General features: G+C 57.2%; 3 protein-coding genes across 7 annotated transcripts; all 3 read right to left on the bottom strand.

Annotated features, from left to right (window-relative positions):
• Positions 1-133: 133 nt before the first annotated feature.
• On the bottom strand, positions 134-4,269 carry COASY (Coenzyme A synthase). The gene is made up of 10 exons (XM_030295388.1): positions 4,182-4,269; positions 3,091-3,801; positions 2,245-2,459; positions 1,861-1,992; positions 1,545-1,734; positions 1,396-1,460; positions 1,127-1,211; positions 860-957; positions 624-770; positions 134-522 (listed from the first exon to the last, which is right to left on the bottom strand). The coding sequence occupies exons 2-10, from the start codon at positions 3,788-3,790 to the stop codon at positions 472-474; spliced, it is 1,683 nt and encodes a 560-aa protein (XP_030151248.1). The 5' UTR covers positions 3,791-3,801; positions 4,182-4,269; the 3' UTR covers positions 134-471.
• A 5,205-nt stretch (positions 4,270-9,474) lies between these two features.
• HSD17B1 (hydroxysteroid 17-beta dehydrogenase 1) lies at positions 9,475-11,522 on the bottom strand. 4 transcript variants are annotated; one of them, XM_030295289.1, is made up of 6 exons: positions 11,177-11,522; positions 10,906-11,100; positions 10,585-10,764; positions 10,386-10,479; positions 9,797-9,974; positions 9,475-9,708 (listed from the first exon to the last, which is right to left on the bottom strand). In XM_030295289.1, exons 1-6 carry the CDS (start codon positions 11,271-11,273, stop codon positions 9,493-9,495), a joined length of 960 nt encoding a protein of 319 aa, XP_030151149.1. In that variant the 5' UTR covers positions 11,274-11,522; the 3' UTR covers positions 9,475-9,492. The 4 variants fall into 4 exon arrangements, with proteins under 4 accessions (XP_030151149.1, XP_030151150.1, XP_030151147.1 ...); XM_030295290.1 differs by having other exon boundaries at positions 10,906-11,073; XM_030295287.1 differs by having other exon boundaries at positions 10,386-10,764.
• Positions 11,523-11,799: 277 nt separating this feature from the next.
• Positions 11,800-18,473, bottom strand: NAGLU (N-acetyl-alpha-glucosaminidase). Of its 2 annotated transcripts, XM_030295285.1 has the most exons (6): positions 18,036-18,461; positions 16,554-16,701; positions 15,696-15,842; positions 15,423-15,508; positions 14,189-14,445; positions 11,800-13,247 (listed from the first exon to the last, which is right to left on the bottom strand). In XM_030295285.1, exons 1-6 carry the CDS (start codon positions 18,416-18,418, stop codon positions 12,037-12,039), a joined length of 2,232 nt encoding a protein of 743 aa, XP_030151145.1. In that variant the 5' UTR covers positions 18,419-18,461; the 3' UTR covers positions 11,800-12,036. The 2 variants fall into 2 exon arrangements, with proteins under 2 accessions (XP_030151145.1, XP_030151144.1); XM_030295284.1 differs by lacking the exon at positions 16,554-16,701 and having other exon boundaries at positions 18,036-18,473.
• Between the last annotated feature and the right edge of the window lie 546 nt (positions 18,474-19,019).

The following is a 19,019-nucleotide window of genomic DNA, read 5'->3' as shown; positions in this document are numbered from 1 at the left end:
GGGGCCAAGGCTGACCTCAATCTGGCTAGCTGCAAAAGCTATGCTCAGAACCACTGCACTCCAGGCTTCCAGCTCAAGGCTTCCAAAGAAAGATACCTAGAGGCATTGGGGCAGGACGCAGACATACAGGCAGCACCTGGCAACATTCACCTTTAATTGTTACAAGTTCCAGTGTTTGCCCTGGCCGCAGTGAGCCGAAGGTTTCACAGACACTGTGGGCAAGAGTAGGCACAAAATGCCAGAGGGGCCTGCTCCCCTCTGAGTCGCATCCTCAGCGATGGCCAAACACCAGCAAGCTGGGTAGACTTCCTGTGTCCACCAGGCCCAGCCTTGCCCTTCCCAGTCTGGTTCAGAGTCTCTAGGCCCAAGCTAGGACGAGCACCCAGGCCCCCATTCCTCCTCACCGCTGAATCTCTGGGCAGCTCCAGAGCCACTGTGGCCCCACAGAGAACACATTGTCAGCCATGGGCCTTATGGCGTCTGGGAGATGCGCTTCTGCAAGAGAGCCCAAGCTTTCTCCACCTTTGGGCAGGACAGAGTGTCAGGAGGAAGAGAAGACAGAGTCAGGCAGGCACCCACTGGAGACTCCTTCCCTACAACCCAGCCCTTTCCTGGGCACCAACCTGGCATTGCGTAACATGCGGTTCCCATAGGGTGCTCAGCACCACGTGGCTCTGGTCCACGAGCTGTTGCCCACTCATCTGGCTCTGCAACCGGCTCTGAGCTGCAGCTTCACTCAGGCCATCCCTCTCCACAATGCGTCGTATAGCCTGGGCACGGAGGAGGCATCGGTCAGCCCACTGGCTCAGAGCGGGCTGCGGTGTGCAGTGGGGATGGGGTGAGAGACGGGTCCAGATACCTCAGTCTCAGGGATGACAACGGTCCACACCTCATGCACCATGTTCTGCCAGCCGGCTTCAAGCAGCAGGGCGGCATCAATCACGCACACATGTTTTCCTGCGGGGAGACCCCAGTCACTGCCAGCAGCACACTGCCACTTGCCACCAGAGAGCCGGTGAAGCCTAGTCCCAAGGAAGTGGAGGGTCTGGCTTGGGGTGAGGAAGCTCCTAGGAGGAGAATCTGCTTAATGTCCCCCTTGGCTGCTCCCATCAACCCTCCAACTCACCCTCAGCCACAGCCTGGTTCATCTCCTCTCGAGCCAGTTTTGCGATAATTGGCCACACAATATCCGTGAGTATCTTCAGCTGCTTCTGAGGAGGGGAACAGAGAAAGCAGGCGATTTACCTTCCCTTGGAGATGGAGCCAGCCCGAGAGAGGAGGTGGTGGGGAACAGATGAGTGGAAACGCACTCTGAACCAGACCAGAAAGGTCCATTCGGTCCCAACCTCTGGTTCTAGTAGCAGCTGAGGAGTCCTTGGAGAGAAGCGTGCTTACCTTGTTCCCAAACACCCGGCTGCCTAGGACCTTCCTGTTGATAATGCCATCTTTATGGAGAATATCTGGACGAGAGACACAGGACTGGGCAAGGAGGCCAGGCCATCCCCTCACTTTTCAGGCCACTTCTAGCCCTCCCCAGGCATTACCTGCTCCAAAGGCTTCCACAACAGGCTGGTAGGCAGGACCCCCTGGGGCGTAGGCCCGATGGCCCAGGTGGTCACTGTCGATGACAAACGCCCCCAGGCCCTTAAGCCGCTGAGCTACTGAGCTCTTCCCAGAGCCACTGATGCCCGTCAGTCCAATCACGTAGAGCTGTGTGGGGAGTTCGGGCCTCTTCTGGAGGTAGAGGAGAGGGAACCCCAGTTACTAGGGTCTTCAGACTCATGCTTGAGACTGAAATCTTCAGTCTACTCTCCAGCATTTCCAGCCCACCCAAGCAGAGGAGAGAGAGGACAGGCATACATATGGAGGCCGAAGCAGCTTTCCCAGCATTCGTTGGCGGAAGGTGGAGGAACTGACTTTGTCCTCTTCATTGTCTGTATGGTTTGGGTCCTTCAGCACCTGGATCTGGTACAAGGCAAGCTCCTCCAGACCCTGAGGTTGAAGAGGAGGGGTGAGGAGAGGGAACGAGGGGCAGGAGGACAACGACATCTGAGCTGCCCCCTTATCCTCCCCAGAGGTAGAGCCTGCCTCCAAGGGCAAGCTGGGAAACCGTTCCTTCTCGCCTCTTCCTCACCACCCCAAGTCCTCTCTTCCCTCCTCTAGGGTCACGGTACTTCCAACAACCCCCTACATGGCCTTCCCCAGCCCCATCCACTCCCTCTGCCAGTCTCCCTCAGGGGTTACATTCTCAAGACGGAAGCGGTTGACGGCCATCCCCCCACGATAGGTCTCCTCGCTGACCACCAGGAACTCCAAGGAGGGGTTAGAGCCAGCGGGCCCATAGGGATCCAGCAGGGGGGTGATATCAAAAGTCAAGGAGGGCTTGATGTCCACCAGGAACTCACTCAGATGTTCCACGCGTTCTGTGTAGGGTTGGAGCAGCTCAGGGAGCAATTTGCCTGGGGAAGGAGCCCAGTGAGATCTTTTTACTGGGGAGGAAAGGTATAGTCAAGTTTGGGGAAGACTATCCCTAAGCATCCAATCTCCAGAGGGGGGTGGGTGGCAGGAAGAAAGGGCTAAGCTGGGAAGTGCTGTATGTCAGGGGAGCAGTGAAGAGGGGGCAGCCAGCAAGCACGACAGTCATGGCAGGGGCTGGCATGTGTCCAGAAACGAGCAGTGCCAGGGAGCATCAGAGTCAGATGGAGAATTCCAAGAACCACCCCAACCACGAGTCTCCTCTTGCTGTAGCTCTAACACACTACCTACAACCCACAACCCACTCATCCATTTACTCCCAGGGTCTCAATCTTTAGGGTTCGTGACCCGGAGAACTTCTCAAAAGTACAGATTTCCTTAGTTCCACATTTGGGGAAATTCTGATTTGAGTGGTGAGTAGATTACACACGGAGAAAGCTGCACTTGTTTGTTTAGCATAGTTTCCTTAACACCCACTGGGTGCCAGGTGCTGTTACATACGGGAGGGGTGGGAAGTAAAGGATGCCCCCCCCTTCCTCAGTCTTGGCACTGGGGGCAAGGTTAAGGAGTTTTGAGGGTCCTCCCCTGCTCTACTCCAGAGTATCTCTCACTCACTCTTCAAAAGGTCTTTGTCCGCTACTCCCACCACAAGCTGCTCCTGGGCCAGGATGCACGCGACACTGAGCAACACCTTGTGGGCATTGTGCAGGCGGTCAAACGTGCCACCCACAGCCCCACGGTGGTAGCCACGCACTGGCTGCTTTGGAGACCTGGCCACGGGAGAGGCTGGCCTGATGGTGGAGGGTAAGGGGACATCCAGGGACTCCACAGACAGCTCTCCGGGCCCATAATCGGGGTATAGCAGCACCGAAGCCAGCTGGGGACAACAACTGTAGCAGCTGGTGGCATAACGCTCTAGCTGTTGTTTGACCGGGTTGTACTGGCTCCCATCCAGTGTCTGGAAGTCAGTCAGCACCACTTCCGGTGGGTGGGCCAGGTTCTGGACTGAGCTGGGAAGGGGAGGGAGAAAGGCGCTCTTGGCTCCTATATTGGTCAGCAGAACTCTGACATCCAGGTGCCTGTGGACATCGGCGCCAGCGTAGAGGTGCGTGATGAAATCCAGGACCTCAAACGTGGCCTGCACGAGGCTGGACTGGGGCTGGGCCGGGCCCCCCAGGCTCATGCCCGGCTGCAGGTGTACGTAGAGCGTGTGATTCACCAGCCGGGCCGCCGAGGTCAGGATGGGGGCCAGGCGAGGGGCCAGGGAGGCGAGCGGCGTAGTCAGCACCAGGAGGCCCGACCGGAATACGGCCATGCTGCCCAGGCCTGCGGACAGCCAGGAAGACGAGGCGTGGGTGACCGAGGGGTTATGTGGCTGAGGCCGAAGGCAGTCCGGGGCCGTGGGCCCAGGAGAGAGGACCTGGCGCAGGGACGGGGTCTCAGTGCTGATCCAGAGGAACCCGGGGGAGGGCACGGGGCCTCGGGGCTATGCGCTAAGCCCCGGTTTCCACATCTCTCAGACGGAGCGGTGAAGCTGCTGAACTGAATCCAAATCCTGAGCAGGGAAACTGGACAAAAGCCCCTGAGTCATAGGGTTGGGAATCCAGAAATCCTGGGCCCTGCTGCCAGGCTGTACTAGGGTCTTAAAGGAATCAAAGGAGGACACTAGAGGGAAACACGCAGGCTCTGAGCGGTCTTCTACTTACTGAGACCTCTGGGCTTAGGTTCCGCTAGGGCCGCCGCGCAGCCTTACCCGGCTGCGACCCGGAAACAGTAGTTCAGCGCCTGAGGCCCCGAGCTACGGAACGGCAGAAAGGCCAAAGTATTTACTAGGTTCGGGAACCTCGCGAGATTTTGTAAGGAGTAGGGCGTGTCCTGTTGAGGAGGTGGGGCGGAGCTCGGAGGCTGGGGAAGCAGGTGAAGCTATTTATTTCCAGATCTCAACAATTCCCAGGTCAGTTGGTGGAGGGCGAGGCGGACCTGAAAGCCGATTTCACGGATGCCCTTTTGACCCTGACAGCAGAGAATGGCTTCAGCCTGGTTACCCAGGAGATAGCGGCGAAGGCAGAACACACACCTGAGTTTCCTCTTAGTAAGTTATAGGACATAGCACCTGGGTGGCTCAGTCGGTTGAGCGTGGGACTCTTGATTTTGGCTCAGGTCATGATCTCACGGTTTGTGAGTTCAAGCCCCGCATCTGGATCCGTGCTGACAGTGTGGATGGAGCCTGCTTGGGATTCTCTTTCTCCCTCTCTCTCTGTCCTTTCCCCACTCGCTCTCTCTCTCTCTCTCTCTCTCTCTCTCAAAATAAATATAAACATTAAAAGAAATAAATTACAGGGACGGAGGTGGGAGCCCCAGGACTCAGAGTCCCTGGAACCCTCCTGGTGCCCATCCACTCCAAGGATTCTCTTGTGGGAAGCCACAGGACAACTCTGTCCAAGTCCCCATTTCACAGTTGGGGAAACTGAGGCCCTCTATGTTCCAAGGACATACGAGGAAGTAATGACAGAGGCCTGGTCTTATGGCTCCGTGGGATGCTCTCCACACCACTCAGAACCAGTTTGAGGGAGGGAGGAGGAGGAGAGTTCTGCATGGCAGCTGGGTAGAGTTGCCAGAGGATGGTCTTCAGACAGGAGAGAAGGGGAGGAAGGAGGGAGACCTAGTGTCAAGGGTTTACTGTGAGGCCAATAGGGCTGGAAAGGCTGCAGTCGGTAGTCTCCGTGCAAAGAGGAAACCAGGTTGCCGTCAGGAAATATTTCAAGTAAATTGTTCACAGAGATCTCAAGAGGGAGGGAAACCAATCTCCCAAGATTCCAGTATCGTGCTGTGGTTTATTTCCCCAAACTAAGCAAATGCTCATTTTCATAGTTATGTGGAGTTTTAAAATTTTTTTAAGTTTATTTATTTATTTATTTATTTTTTTGGAAGCGCGAGAGAGCACCAGCGAGGGAGAGGCAGAAAGGGAGAGGGAGAGAGAGGGAATTCGAGGCAGGCTCTGAGCTGTCAGCTCGAAGCCCCACATGTGGGCTCGAACCCAGGTACCATGAGATCATGACCTGAGCCGAAATCAAGATTCCGACACTTAACTGACTGAGCCACCCAGGTGCCCCCTTTTTTGTATTCTTAAAGAGGTGTCCCAAGGGGCACCTGGCTGGCTTAACTGGTGGAGCATGCGACCCTTGATCTGAGGGTTGTAAGTTAGAATCCCCACGTTGGGTGTAGAGATTACTTAAAAATAAAATCTTAAAAAAGAAAATAAAATCAATAGAGCCGTCCCAAAGGTGTATAAGCCTCTGGCCCCACAGAGCCTGGATCTGCCCCTGGAGTCAAGGATTGGAAGAGTTATAGAGCCACAAAGGCGTTGAAGCCAGCTTCAGACAGGAGACAACTTAGGTTGGATTTTAAAGAGAGGACCCCACATGAAGAAGCAAACTGCAGCCTCTCAGGAAATGCCCTGAAACACCTGGGCGCAATCTCACAGAGTCACTGTTGGAGATGTGAGTGCCAGCTGACCCTCAAGCTGGCCCTGGGCAATTGAAGGCTGTCCTTAGTATACACTATTCCCACAGCAGTAGCTTTGAGAGAGCAATGTGTCGTCGAGACCATCTGGATGGTATATGTGGCGGAACCTATTTAAGGCCTCTACATAAACTATTAAGATTCTGGTGGGCAAGTGCAGAGACCCACTTGTCTTGTAGTCGCCCAGGACAAGTCTCATATGTCAGTTCCCTTGCTAATTAAAACCCCCACCTCCCAATCTGGAGTGCTCTGCCTCTTTCTTTGGTCTCTCCTTGGCCTCTGTGTATGGGAGCCAGTTTCAGATTTCACCCAGGGAAGTTGTAGGTTGTGAACCAACAGTCACTTTTATTCAGTAAATGTGGGTTTAGTGCCTCCCATGATCAGGAATGGTTCTAGGTATAAGGGATCAACCAGTGAACAAAACAAACCAACGAGCTGCCCTGGAGCTTAAGTTCCTATGTGTCTTGGGATAGGGTGGTGAAAGTTATAGATAAATGTGTAACAATAAAGTCAGCAGGTCAATAAATAAATCTCTGACACATCCAGTGGTGATAAGCGCTATGAAGAAAAATGAAACAGGGTAAGGGAACTATAACTGGCGTGGGAGGGGGGGGTAGGGAATGCTACTTTAGATAAGGTCGTCCAGGGAAAGACCTGAAGGAAGAGAAGAATCAGAGATTAGGGAAACTGTACCAGATAGAAGGAATAGCCAGTTCATTTTTTTTTTTAATTTTTTTTTCAACATTTATTTATTTTTTGGGACAGAGAGAGACAGAGCATGAACGGGGGAGGGGCAGAGAGAGAGGGAGACACAGAATCGGAAGCAGGCTCCAGGCTCTGAGCCATCAGCCCAGAGCCCGACGCGGGGCTCGAACTCACGGACCGCGAGATCGTGACCTGGCTGAAGTCGGACGCTTAACCGACTGCGCCACCCAGGCGCCCCAGGAATAGCCAGTTCAAAGGCCCTGGGGCAGAAAGCCAGTAGGGCTGAATCAGATGATGGTAAGTGATGAAAGATAGGGTCAGAAAGGAGGTGGGGGCCAGATCAAAGAATGTGTTGGAGATCTTGGAGAAAAGCCTCTGATTTTACTTAGAAAGCCACAGGAGGTGTTTTAAGCACAGACATGGAATAACTTTCATTTTTAAAAGATCATTCTGGCTGTTCTGTGGAAATTTTACTTGGTGGGCATGGGTCGCATCAAGGCAACCAGTTAGGAAACCGCTGCAATAATCCAGGTGCGGTGATGGTAGACCAGAGTGCATAGACCGGAGTGATTTCCAGAGTATTCCAAAATACCTTCCAGTCTTTGAAGACTGAAGGTATTTGCTGATGCGTTGGTTGAGGGATGGGCAAGAAGGAAGAGTGGAGTTGTCGGGTACTGAAGTGGGGAAGACTGGGGCAGGAGCAGTGGGAGATCTGGAAATCAGAACTTGCGTTTGGACACATCAAGTTTATTAGGATCAAGTGGAGCTGTTGAGTAGGAAGTTGATGTGTGTCTGGAATTTGGGGAAGCAATACAGTTGGAGATATTGGAGACTTTGGTGAGGCTCATGGGTGCATAAACAGTCCTTGAAGTCATGGGACTGCAGGAGACTATTAAGAGTATGAATGTGGGGCGCCTGGGTGGCTCAGTTAGGCGTCTGACTTTGGCTTAGGTCATGATCTAGTGGTCTGTGAGCTCGAGCCCCACATCGGGCTCTGTGCTGACAGCTCAGAGCCTGGAGCCTGCTTCGGATTCTGTGTCTTCCTCTCACTCTCTCTCTCTCTCTCCCCCTCAAAAATAAATAAATAAACATTAAAAAAAAAAAAAAAGTATGAATGTAATTGAGACACCTGGCTGGCTCGGTTGGTGGAGTGTGTGATTCCTGATCTTGAGGTTGAGGGTTCAAGCCCCACGTTGGGTACAGAGATTACTTAAAAATAAAATCTTTGGGGCACCTGGGTGGCTCAGTTGGTTAAGTGTCTGACTGTCTATTTCGGCTCAGGTCGTGATCCTACGGTTCCTGAAATCAAGCCCCGATCTCCAAGTCGGGCTGTGTGCTGATAGCAAGGAGCCTGCTTGAGATTCTCTCTCTCTGCCCCTCCCTTGCTCACAGGCTCGCTTGCTCTCTCTCTCAAAATAAACATTAAAAAAAATTAAATTTAATTAAAAAAATAAAATCTTTAAAAACAGATTATGAATGTAAATTCATGGAGGGGGTCACACTTTGCCTTTCTCATCATTGCATCCCCACCCCAGGGTGCGACCTTGTGAGTGTATGCATACACACACACACACACACTCACTCACACTGGGGTGCAAAGGAACAGACTGGGGGACAAGAGCTGGGCTCTGAGAGCAGGTCTCAGAGATTCATGCCATCTTGGCCCTCTCCCCTTCCAGTGGCCTTTCTGGATCCTGAAGGGACAGCAGAACCATATGGGCCAGCAGGGCAGGGAGACAGCAGGGATGAGCTGGCTGAGGCCCCCTGTCCCAGGAGTAGCCAGCAGTCCAACGCCCAGAGTGGATGGTTACCCGGAGGTAGTAGCAGGTTCAGATGCTGTACCTCCTTCCCCTCCCCCCAGGTTCCAAACAACCCCCCAGCAGTTTCCCCTCTATTCTGGCTTCCCAAGATCTCTGTAGCCATGGCCCTGCCCATTACAAGTAGTCATTTCCCTCCCTCTCCTCCATCTCTTAGGCACCCCTACCCCTGTCCTCTACCCGCACCCTCCTCATCTAGTACCCTCCCTGTTCACCCCTTCTTCAGCACACTACTTCTCAGGAAGTTAGCAGGAAATTGACCCCACAACCCTGCAAGCCCTTTCTCTGGCTTCTGCCCATGGCTTCAGGAAGGAGGATAGCCCATTGGGCAGGCCAGCCTGCCCTGGAGCCTTAGCTGAACCTCCTGGTGAGTGGCAGCTTCTGGGCTGGTGGTGATCCCTCCAGCTGAGTTCTGTCTAGGGCAGGGGACACGGAGGAGGACGTGTGGAGCTGTAGCCTTATAACTCACTTGGCCTGTTTCTTCTCTACACATCGGGCTTCTACACACGAACACATAATAGTAACACCACTAAGAGTAGTGGTAATAGCGGTGCCTGCTATTAAAACCTCCTTCCCAGCACTTCCAGGAATTATCTCAACCCTTCATACAACCCATAACATAGGTCTTATACCCATTTTACAGTTAAGAGAACAGACTCAGGATAACGCCCTTGCCTGAAGTCTCCTGACTAGTGGGGGCCAAATCACAAAAGGACTCTCCTCCTTCCCAGGTCCGCCTCACTCTTGCTACAGACACCTTGCGGGAATCACACTCGACCTTGCCCCTCGGTGGGCTAGCTCCTTCCTCTTTCTGGGCCTCGCTTTCCGCCTTGGTATAACCCGGGCTAGCCACGGTCTTTCCAGATCACCCACTCTCTGCACGCGCCCCTGTCGCACACGTCCCCCCCCCCCCAGAACCGCGCGCCCCTGGGGTCGCAAAGGAGGGCGCGGCAGACAGCGGCGGGCCAAGCCTTTATTGCGGGGCGGCGGGAGGAGCGCCGAGCGCGGGGCCGCCCAGGTCGGCAGCGGACTCCTCGGCGGGCTCTTCGGCGAACACCGCGCGGTGCATGGCGGCGACGTAGCTGCGGCCGCTGGGATCGGTGAGACGCATGCGCACCAGGGGCAGGAAGCGCTCCGTGCTGAAGTAGCGTAGCGCGGGGCGCGGGGCGCGCAGCGCGGCGAGGAAGACCTGGGGCGGCGGGAGGAGGCGCTTGGCCGGGGCTGGCCGCCAACCCCCACGCGCCGTCCGTGCTCCCAGGGCCGCGCCCGGCGCCTACCTCGGTCACCTCCTCCGGGTCCTGCGCCGCCTCGTGGAAGATCCGCTCCAAATGGCGCTGGTAGCGGGAGAAGAGGTCGCGGGTCTCGGCGTCCGCGCCGTCCAGCGCTCCGCCCGGGCCGCCCTCCAGCTTCTCCTGGAAAGCGGTGCGCACCGGGCCGCACTCGATGAGGCTCACGCTGCGGGCATTGAGCGGCGGGTGGGCGGGGGCGCAGTAAAGCAGCCGGACTAGGCGGGCGGGGCGGGCGGGAAGGGGTCTGCGCGTGGGCCTCTCGGGAGCGTTTGAAAAGCGGCTTACAGCGGGAAAGGCCCCCCAGAGTGTGAGGGAGACGTGTGTCAGAATTCTAACCTGGCAGGCTCCCTTCGGCTGTGTGACCTTGGGCCAGTCACCTAACCTCTTTGGGCCTCCGTTTCCCAGCTGGGTGGCAGAAGTGAGATAACGAGTGCCAAGTGCCCAGTACTGCGCCTGGCACACAACAAATGTGAGCCGCAGTGGAGAGGGACCGCGTGAGAGTGGCTCCAACAGGTCAGGGTCCTGGGGTTCCCAAAGTTAGGGTTCAGAGGGCTCTGGGGGTGGGGCGGTGACTCACTGGACCCCGAAGGGCGGCAGCAGAACCGCCAAACTCTCGCATAGACCTTCGATCGCAAACTTGCTGGCGCAGTAAACGGCGTTGAATGGCAGCCCTTCCAGGGGAGATGAAGCTTTTGGAGGCGCCCGGAGCCCACTGTAGCCCCTGGCACTGTCACCAGGCCCCACCCCTCCCGCTGGCCCTGCCCCATTCCACGCACCCATCAAGCCACCCATGCTCCCCGTCACCAATACGCGTCCCGAGCGGCGGCGCTTCATGTCCGGCAGGAAGGCCTGCAGTGTCCGCACCGTCCCTGCCACGTTCACGTCCAGCACAGACCCGACGGCGCCAGCCTCCTGCACCTCCAGCGGCCCGAGCAGGCCCCGGCCCGCATTACACACTGCGGGAAGAGACGCCGAACCCCACCTGCCTCGCCTTCCTCAGACCCAGCCGGTCCCCTTGAGTTCCCCGGGCCTCAGGACATTTTGGTTTGGACATAGGGTGGGGAAGGCTCCTGCATACGTGCTGCGGGGAGGCTCACCCAGCACGTCCACGCGGCCCTCGGTCACGCGTGCCCGGGCAGCGGCCACGGAATCTGCGTCCCTCACATCCAGCTGCAACATCTCCAGGGAGCCAGGAGGGCACCCTCGGGACTGGGCCGCCTCCCGCAGCGGGCCCTGCGCCCTCAGGTCCCGCAGCGTGGCATACACTGGAGGTTCAGGGAGAAGACAAGGATCTGAATTCCCTGCTTACCCCTACCTGGGTCTCCTTGGGCTAGCGACTGCTCCTTTCTGTCCCAGCCCCTCATATACCTTTGAATCTGCGGGAGGGGTCGGATGCCAGACGCAGAGCCAGGTGCAGGCCGATGCCGGAGGAGCAGCCCGTGATGAGCACCACAGTGCGGTCCATGGGGAGAGGAGCTCGGAGGGGCGCCGGGAATGCAAGGCTTGGGTCTCTGAGCTCGAGAGCCCCTGCTCTGACCCGCCTAGGGCATGCCCACCCCTTGTTGTGTCTCCAGCATAATCTCAAGGCTGAGCCCTCCCGCCAGTCTGGGGCCTGCTCTCCCCACCCTTTATCTTGGTCAAAGCAGAGCTGAGGCCACTCCTGGGCATACCCCTTCTTCAGCTACTGGCCAGAGGGAGGGCAAAGTTTGCAAGCAGATGTGGGCTCGCCTGTGGGCACTGAGTGCCCTGGGCACCCTTCCCCTGTGTGTGCCTCTGTCCCATAGGGACAGCGATAGGTTCCAAAGTTTGCTGCTGAGGGTGTGAAAGTATATATTTTGGGGAGGGCATTATCAGTTCCAAGGTCAGGTGTCAGTATTATGTACAGGGAGGCTGAGGCAAGGGGGCAGAGGGAAATGGCATCCACACCAGTGTCCATGCTGTAGCCGGGAGTCCTCCCAGCCATCTCAGTAGTGACGTTTGGACAGATAGGCCCAGGCGATTCACCAGTTTATTAAGTCGTATTAAAACAGTAATTTGATCCCAAATTTGGAGTGGGGGAAGAGAGCAGCTCACCTCCCTCTGCAGTTCCCAGGCTTGGTCCCCCAGCGGGCCTTGAGTTCCTCTGCCCAGGCCTGGGGCCCTCCTGTGATGCTTGTCTAGCTCCAGGCCCTGGGAACCTGCCCAGGCCCGGAATTCAGGAAGAACGCCGCCCAGGGGTGGTTAATCGGTCACAAGGAGCCAGCCACCAACCGGGGGTAATATCTGAGGAAGAGCTTTTTGGCCAGGTCCACAGTGTCACCGTGGGGCTGGCTAGGATACCTTTGTGTGCTGAGGACAAAGGTCTGCTCCAGCTGGAAGGCATTCTGGTCAAACTGGTGCTGTTGGAAGGGAACGCCTCGGACCAGGCTCTCCACCAGCATCTCCATGAAGAGCCGCCAGCGCGGGGTATAGTAGTCAGCCACCAGCCCCGCCAGCTGCTTGTTCGCGTAGTCCAGGATATTGCCCTCGGGCCCCCACAGGGTCAGCTGGTAGCGGCTGTTCTGCTCATAGAAATGGGCCTCGGCCTCACTGACGGCCGCCGCCCGGGCCTGCTCCAGCCAACTGCCCAGCAGGAAGCGGCTGTCACTAGCCAGCACCTTGTCCAGCGAGGGCAGAAGCTCGTAGACCAGGATGCCCGCCGCCCTCAGCAGGGGAACCAGCTCCTTGTTCATGTAGGCCGTCCTCGCCTCCCCATAGTACAAGCTGACCAGCTCCTGGGCCGCCTGGCGAGTGACGTCCAGCAGGTCGTAGCGGAAGGTGGGGCTAGTGGCCAGGCTGGGAGTGGTTGTTAGCAGCAGCCGCCAGGCCTCAAACACATCTGATCGATTGTACCAGACAGTGGTAGTCATCTTCAGGGACGGCCTCCTGACCAGGGGGCTGCGATTGTGCCCACTGCAGGCCTCACCAGAGCAGTTGTAGACGCTCCTGAGAAGTAGCCTCCAGGCGGCCTCCGTATTTCCGTGGGAGACCCCATAGCGACGGGCCGCAAAACCAGTCACCCAGGCCTCCAAATCTGCCACTGGGTCCTTCCGCCAGCCCAGCTCCGCCATCAGGGCATAGACCACTTCGTTCTGGCCAATACCCTCCGGGGCCATGCCTGTACCTACCATGGTGGAATTGGGGAAGAGGCGGGCAGCGGCAGGACCTCGGTTCACGGCCTCCAGGGCCCCGAACAGACCGTGGTTGCCCCCAAAGTTATGCAGCATGCACCAAATAAAGGGCTGGCCCTGGAAGGAGGCTGTACGGATGTACACAGGCTGGCTCTCAGCAAACAGGTCCAGAACCAAGAGGCGGCCACGGGGTACGGCCCCCAGCACGGCGCTCACCTGGGCAGGCCCCCAGAACTGGGGCTGGTGCTGGAAAAGCCAACCTTGGAGCAGCCACACGGCGTCAGGGTCCACTGTGGTTGGGGCAGGGGTGGAGAGACAGAGAAGAGGGCTGATGAGAGGAGACGGGGCAGGGGAACATTCACCCCATTCTACAGATGAGGAAACAGGTCCAGAGAAGTTAAATGACTCTATCATGGGACACTCTTTCCCGTCACCCCCAGCCCACGGGGCACAGCATCCCACACAGCCTTCCCATCTAGAAGCTCCTCCTCCCAGCTAGAAGCTCCAGGCCAGTGTTGTCCAGCTTTATGAAGCATCAGAATTACCCAGAAGGCTGGCTAAAACGGATTCCTGGGCCCAAGCGCAAGTCATTCTGATTCAGGAGAATCTGCAGACCTGACAGGCTCTGGGGTGACGCTCATGCCGCCAGTCCTGGATCACGCTTGGAGCAGGCGCTCACTCTCAAGGAAGCCGGAGCCAACGGGTTCCCTTCCTGGCTGACACACAGCCCACCCAGCCCTACCCCCCCGGCCATTCCCGACCTGGCCCCTCTCTGCCCCACCCCTGCAAGTGGCAGGAAGGAGCGCTGGGTTCACATCTGTGCCCCAGGAGGAGCATCCACCGGCTTTGAACACATCCCCTAACCTCCGGCCTGTGTTACCTACCTCAGCTCGGAGGCAGAGGCCAAACAGAACGTTTTCAGTGGCCAGCACTTAGTGACTTTACTCTGGGCCAGGCATCATTCTACTTACGAGGGAGCCTCATTTTACAGACGAGGCAACTGAGGCACTGACAGGGAGGAAGTGGCAGTGCCAGGGCTGGAGCAGGCTGTCTGGCTCCAGAGCTCACCTCTCCACCACAGTGTGATTAAATGAGATGGTGTGTGTGTGCACAAGTACTTGGTAGACCATCGGGTGATGTGAGTCAATGCGACGGTGTTGTTCCCAGTCTCTTTTCCCACCCCACCGAGCTGTGCCACGCCTCCCCTTCCCACCTCCCCCTGGCACCGAACCTGTGACCATGGCCTGGTAGACAGAGGCTGTGGCTGAGGCAAGGTAGGAGGGCTCCGAGGAGGGGGGCTGCATCTCGTTGAAAGTGTCGGCCCCGTAGATGTGGTCCGTGCCAAACTCTTTGGTCAGTTCCCGCAGGAAGAGGCTCCCAATAATAGGGAATAGAGGATCTTCCGGAGCCAGGAGGAAGGAGCAGGAGTAGGAGCAGTTGAAGTGTCCCCAGCTGCCCAGCTGGGTGACATTGACCTGAGGGAACACCCTAGTGGCGGGGGGCAATCCAGACATTTACCGGAGGCTGATGTGGTATCCGCGGCCAGCTCACTAGCTTCTCTACAGTTCCTGGAACCCATCCCGGTTTCTCCTGCCTCTGTGCCTTTGCACATGCTGTGCCTTGTGGCCGGAGTCCTTTCTTCCTCCCTCCCTGCTTATCTAGCTGGTTATTCCTTTGAGTTTCACCTCATCTGGAAAAGCTTCTGCTGTCTCTCCCCCTCCCACGGGCTGAAACAAGCAACATTCAGCTTTTCAAGATCTGGCCCAGTGCTGAGCCCTGGCTTCCCCGCAGAGGCGGCCCAGACAGAGAAGTGGGCCCATGTGTATTCCCGCCCTTATCCCTGCCCTGTCTCCCCCTGTCAACCTGTCACCCAGCAGGAGCAGAGCGCAGCGCGCGCCTTTGTCGCTGCATCCCCAGGACCCAGCACTGAGCCTTGTCTGACAGATGTCTTCTGACTGTATGAATGAGGATCTGGCCACCCAGGCGGGAGGTGAAGGGGTGGCCAGTAAGGCCAGCAGCATGCACTAAGCCCTGTGACAGTCGTGGGAACCAGGTTGTCATGGGCATGAAGGAGGTGGTAACCAATGCTGGGGGTCCCAGCAAAGCTACCTGAAGGAGGGGAGATCTCAGCTGGACCTTGAGGAATTTTCCGGTCACAGCAGGGGAAGAGTCGGTAGCACAGAGAAGCAGAAAGGACAGAGAAGACTGGCGCACCCCAAGTGTCACTAAATAAGAGGTGCCACTTGCGAAGACTGTGCCGAGCCACATATATTTTACAAGTAAGGAAACGGAGGCACAGAGCAGTCATGTAATCTGAGTCCAAGTTCATGTTGCTAGTTGGTAGCAGAGCCAGGAATCAAGCCCACGCCTACATCCAGAACTTCAGTTTTTATTTTAATTACGTCTTGCAGGGAAGAAGACATTTCCTCTCTGAGCCGAGCAGGGGGTGGGGGGAGGAACCTTACCTGGTGATAGCCTTGGGGACATGTCCTGCAAATGCAGGTAACACTGGGGTCATGCCGAAGGAGCGCATCCGGTCCAGGATCTGATGCTGAGGACAATGGAGGGGGAGCTGGTAGGCATGGCCCTGAGGGCGTAGGTCCTCACTCCCCCAGGGCACACAGAGTTCCCCTCAAGGCCCAGTTAAGAGCCCTGAGGCTGGCCAAATACCACCCTCCTGGGCCCATGACTCTCTAGCACTTTCCAATTCTGCCCCCTTTCGTTCTCCGTCCTTTTACCTGTAGGTAAAGCTGTTTGAGGTGCCAGGAGGGGGGCAGGGGGCCACCCCAGGTGTGCAGGTTGCCCATGCGCCCCCAGGCCAGGAAGGCAGGGCCAGTGAAGTACTCATTGATCTCTGACTGGGTCAGGCCCAAGGCCAGGTACACCTGAGGAGGAGGGTGATCCCCACACATGAGTACACATAGATACATTCGTCTCCATTCATCGATTCATTCATTTCACAAACATTCATCTCTTCTCTGTGCTGAGCCCTGGAGTTACTAAGACAAAATGTGACCCTTGGCAGGAGCCCAGAGTCCAAGAGAAACAGACCTGTGAACAGGTGAGTTTACTAATCTGTCAGCCTTGTCGCCAGGGTGAGGTGAGGCACAAAGGGGCTCTCCCCAAAATGGGGAAGGGGCCTTAGAAGGCCTCATGGAATGAGGCTGGCTAGAGTGATGGGTGAGGCCAGCTCCACAGGGGCCGATATGGGGCCCAGTGCAGCCAGAGCCCTCAGGGCCCAGGCCCAGAAGCGCCCAGGCTGGGGACAGCCCGAAGGGGACAGGAGCTCCTGAGTGTGACAGCAGCAGGTCTCCGCCAGATTTGCACCTCAGAAAGGACGCGGCTGGAACTCAGGAGCCAGGAGTCCTGTTCAGAGGCTCTTGTGGGGAAGAGGGTCATTCATTCTTGCGTGACTGGGGCCACGAATAAGGATAAAGAGCGCTCTGTGTTTTGGCTCAGAATAGAAGCCTGTTTCCAGAGGGCTGGGGCCACCGTGCACACCACAGACACTTCTGAAGCCTTTAGTCTGGGTACCAGACGCTGTGCTGTGGGGGAGGCAGGGACACAGGGGGAAGGAGGATGTGGTGGGCACGCACCCGCTGCCAGATGGCCTCCTGGCCGCTCCAGGCCAGTGCCAGGTTGATGCCATTCAGTGCCATCCAGTCCAGCTCCTTCTCCCAGCGGGCCCAGTCCCACCACACGAAGGAGTAGCTGTGCGTGCACACATTCTGGTAATAGCGGTACCTGTGGGCAGGGGCATGAGCCGCGGCATGTCCCTGGGGGCAGCGGGGATGTCCCCCACCCCCCCACCCCAGATCTAGCCCAGAGGGGAGGGGTCCCAAATGTAACCCCTCTCCTGCTTCACTCCAGGACCCACCCCAGGTGGAGTTGAGACTCAGTACTGAGGCAGGAGGGAAGGGAGACTCAGGTGACAAGGTGACCAAAGTAAAGCCATTTTGGTTTTAGGCTGACCCTTAATCTAAAAGTCAGCAGGTCATAAAAAGAGTCATAAGACCCCACTCCCTCGGGCAGTAAAAACCACAAAGGCTGGACATTCTTAAAACTGCTCCTTATGGGTAAATCCACAACCCAATCACAACCCTGAAACAATGGAAAAGCTAACCAGCCAATGTAAAGGTTAAAGCCAAAGTGAGAAGCCTCTCCCTATACGGATAGCTAATTTAAAAAAACTTATAAATCCCTTCGTTAGAAGCAAAGGGGTGTGTGTCGTCCCCCTCCTCTGGGAGGAGAGATCCCTACTTTGTGAAGTAGCACCTTTCTTACTTCTAGACTTCCTAAGTCTTTGTCCCTTTCTCTAAACGGCTCGCTCTTGAATCTTCCTCCCCAAAAGCCAAGAACTTTCTTGGCCAGGGTCCTGAGACCCTCCAATTTGGGGCCTCGGACTGTGGGCATCAGTACGGGAGCTTCCTACGTGCCCCCGACCTGTAGCCAGGCAGGTATCTGGGAGAGCACAGCTGACCCTTCTAGAGCCCCCTTCTGCACCGTGTTTAAGTGCTCTATGGCAACACCGGTCCCTATCCTGGAATGGGGGGGCGGGTCTCTCTCCCCACAGTCTAAAGGGGAGACAGATGAGTGAACACACGACCTCCCTGCGGTGGGACAAGCTCCAGAACGGAGGCTGCGAGGGGGTGGATACCATTCCTCTGTGGTGCATCTTCCAACAGAAGGTGGGGAGGGAAATGACTAGCGTCTTCTGGTCACTAATTATGCACCACAAATTCTACCCCCGTCACCGTGCAAATTCTCACAACCAACACTGCGCGGTAGAGGTCATGACTTCCACTTTTCAGATGAGCCAGCCGAGGCTCTGAGAGGCGAAGTGACTTGCTCAAGGACACACACGGCTTTGAGAGGTAGAGCCTCTGGGATCTGAAGCCAGAGCTGTGCCACCCTAAGGCCGGCGCTACGTTCAGTCTCGGTCGCTGCGGTAGCGACCGGGAGAGCGCGGGGTGGGGCGGGGACTCAGCGAGGGGCGGCGCCCCGGGACGGGAGGCAGGTGCCGGCAACCGCGGGGGGGGGGGGGGGCGTGGAGCCCAGCGGGCGGGCGGGCCCCGTACCTGTTGGGCGTGGCCTCGGTCAGCTCCTCGGGCACGGCGGGCAGCGGCTCGGGCAGGCGCAGCTGAGAGCCCGACCAGGCCACGTGGCAGCCGCAGAAGTCGCGCAGGTAGCGGTGCAGCCCCGCGGCAGCGGCCACGCCGGTGGAGCCGACCACCCGCACTCGCGCCCCGGCGCCGCCGCCGCTCAGGCGGTAGGTGTCCAGGCCGGACTCGGCCGCCAGGGCGCGCTCCACCGACACCGAGAAGGCGACCGCCCGCCCGGGCCCCAGCAGCCGGGCCAGCAGCGCCCGTACGGCCGCCGCCTCCCGGGCCTCGTCCCCGGCCGAGCCCCCCGCGGCGGCCAGGAGCAGGAAGCCCAGGACCCCAGCCACAGCGGCCCCCATGGTCTGGCGGTCTCAGGCTGGCTGCGGCCCCACCGGGCATCCATTGGGACTCAAGGCTAGGGGCGGGACGACCCGCCGTCCAATCAGCTGCGGGCCTCAGGCCACGTGGCACAGAAGTTAGTGCACCGGGAAGCTCGGGAGAGACCGCGCTTCCGGGTCCCGGACCAGCTCCCGGAGGGTGTCTTCTGACCGCACGTGGTGCGGGAGCGCGTGATCCCACTGTCATGAAAAGTCCGGGATGTGATCCGCTGCCCTTCACGAGCGCCAAGGCGCTGTTGAATCTGAAGGGCTTTCGCATGCAATTCACTGTCCTTCCGTCCAGGCAACTGTCCACAACAGATATTTTTATGTGGGGTTTTATTTTGTAGCAGGCATTGCCACCCTTCTCTGGGGGAGACCTAGAAACCAAACACTCACATAAATAAAGATCTCAATTATAGTTGTGAGGCTGTGAGGAAATACAAAGGTACCCGACTTAACGCTTCCACACTTGATCTTAGCCAAAAGGCTGAGAAGCGATTAAGCCTAAAGCTTCTAAAAGGAAGTGACATTTAATATGAATTAAATTGGAAATGACTAGGAAAAGAGAAGAGAGAATTCT

Source organism: Lynx canadensis, chromosome E1, assembly GCF_007474595.2.
Source record: "Lynx canadensis isolate LIC74 chromosome E1, mLynCan4.pri.v2, whole genome shotgun sequence".
Classification (NCBI taxonomy): Eukaryota; Metazoa; Chordata; class Mammalia; order Carnivora; family Felidae; genus Lynx; species Lynx canadensis.
Note: the sequence above shows the minus strand (reverse complement) of the source record. Positions and strands in the feature narration are given on the sequence as shown.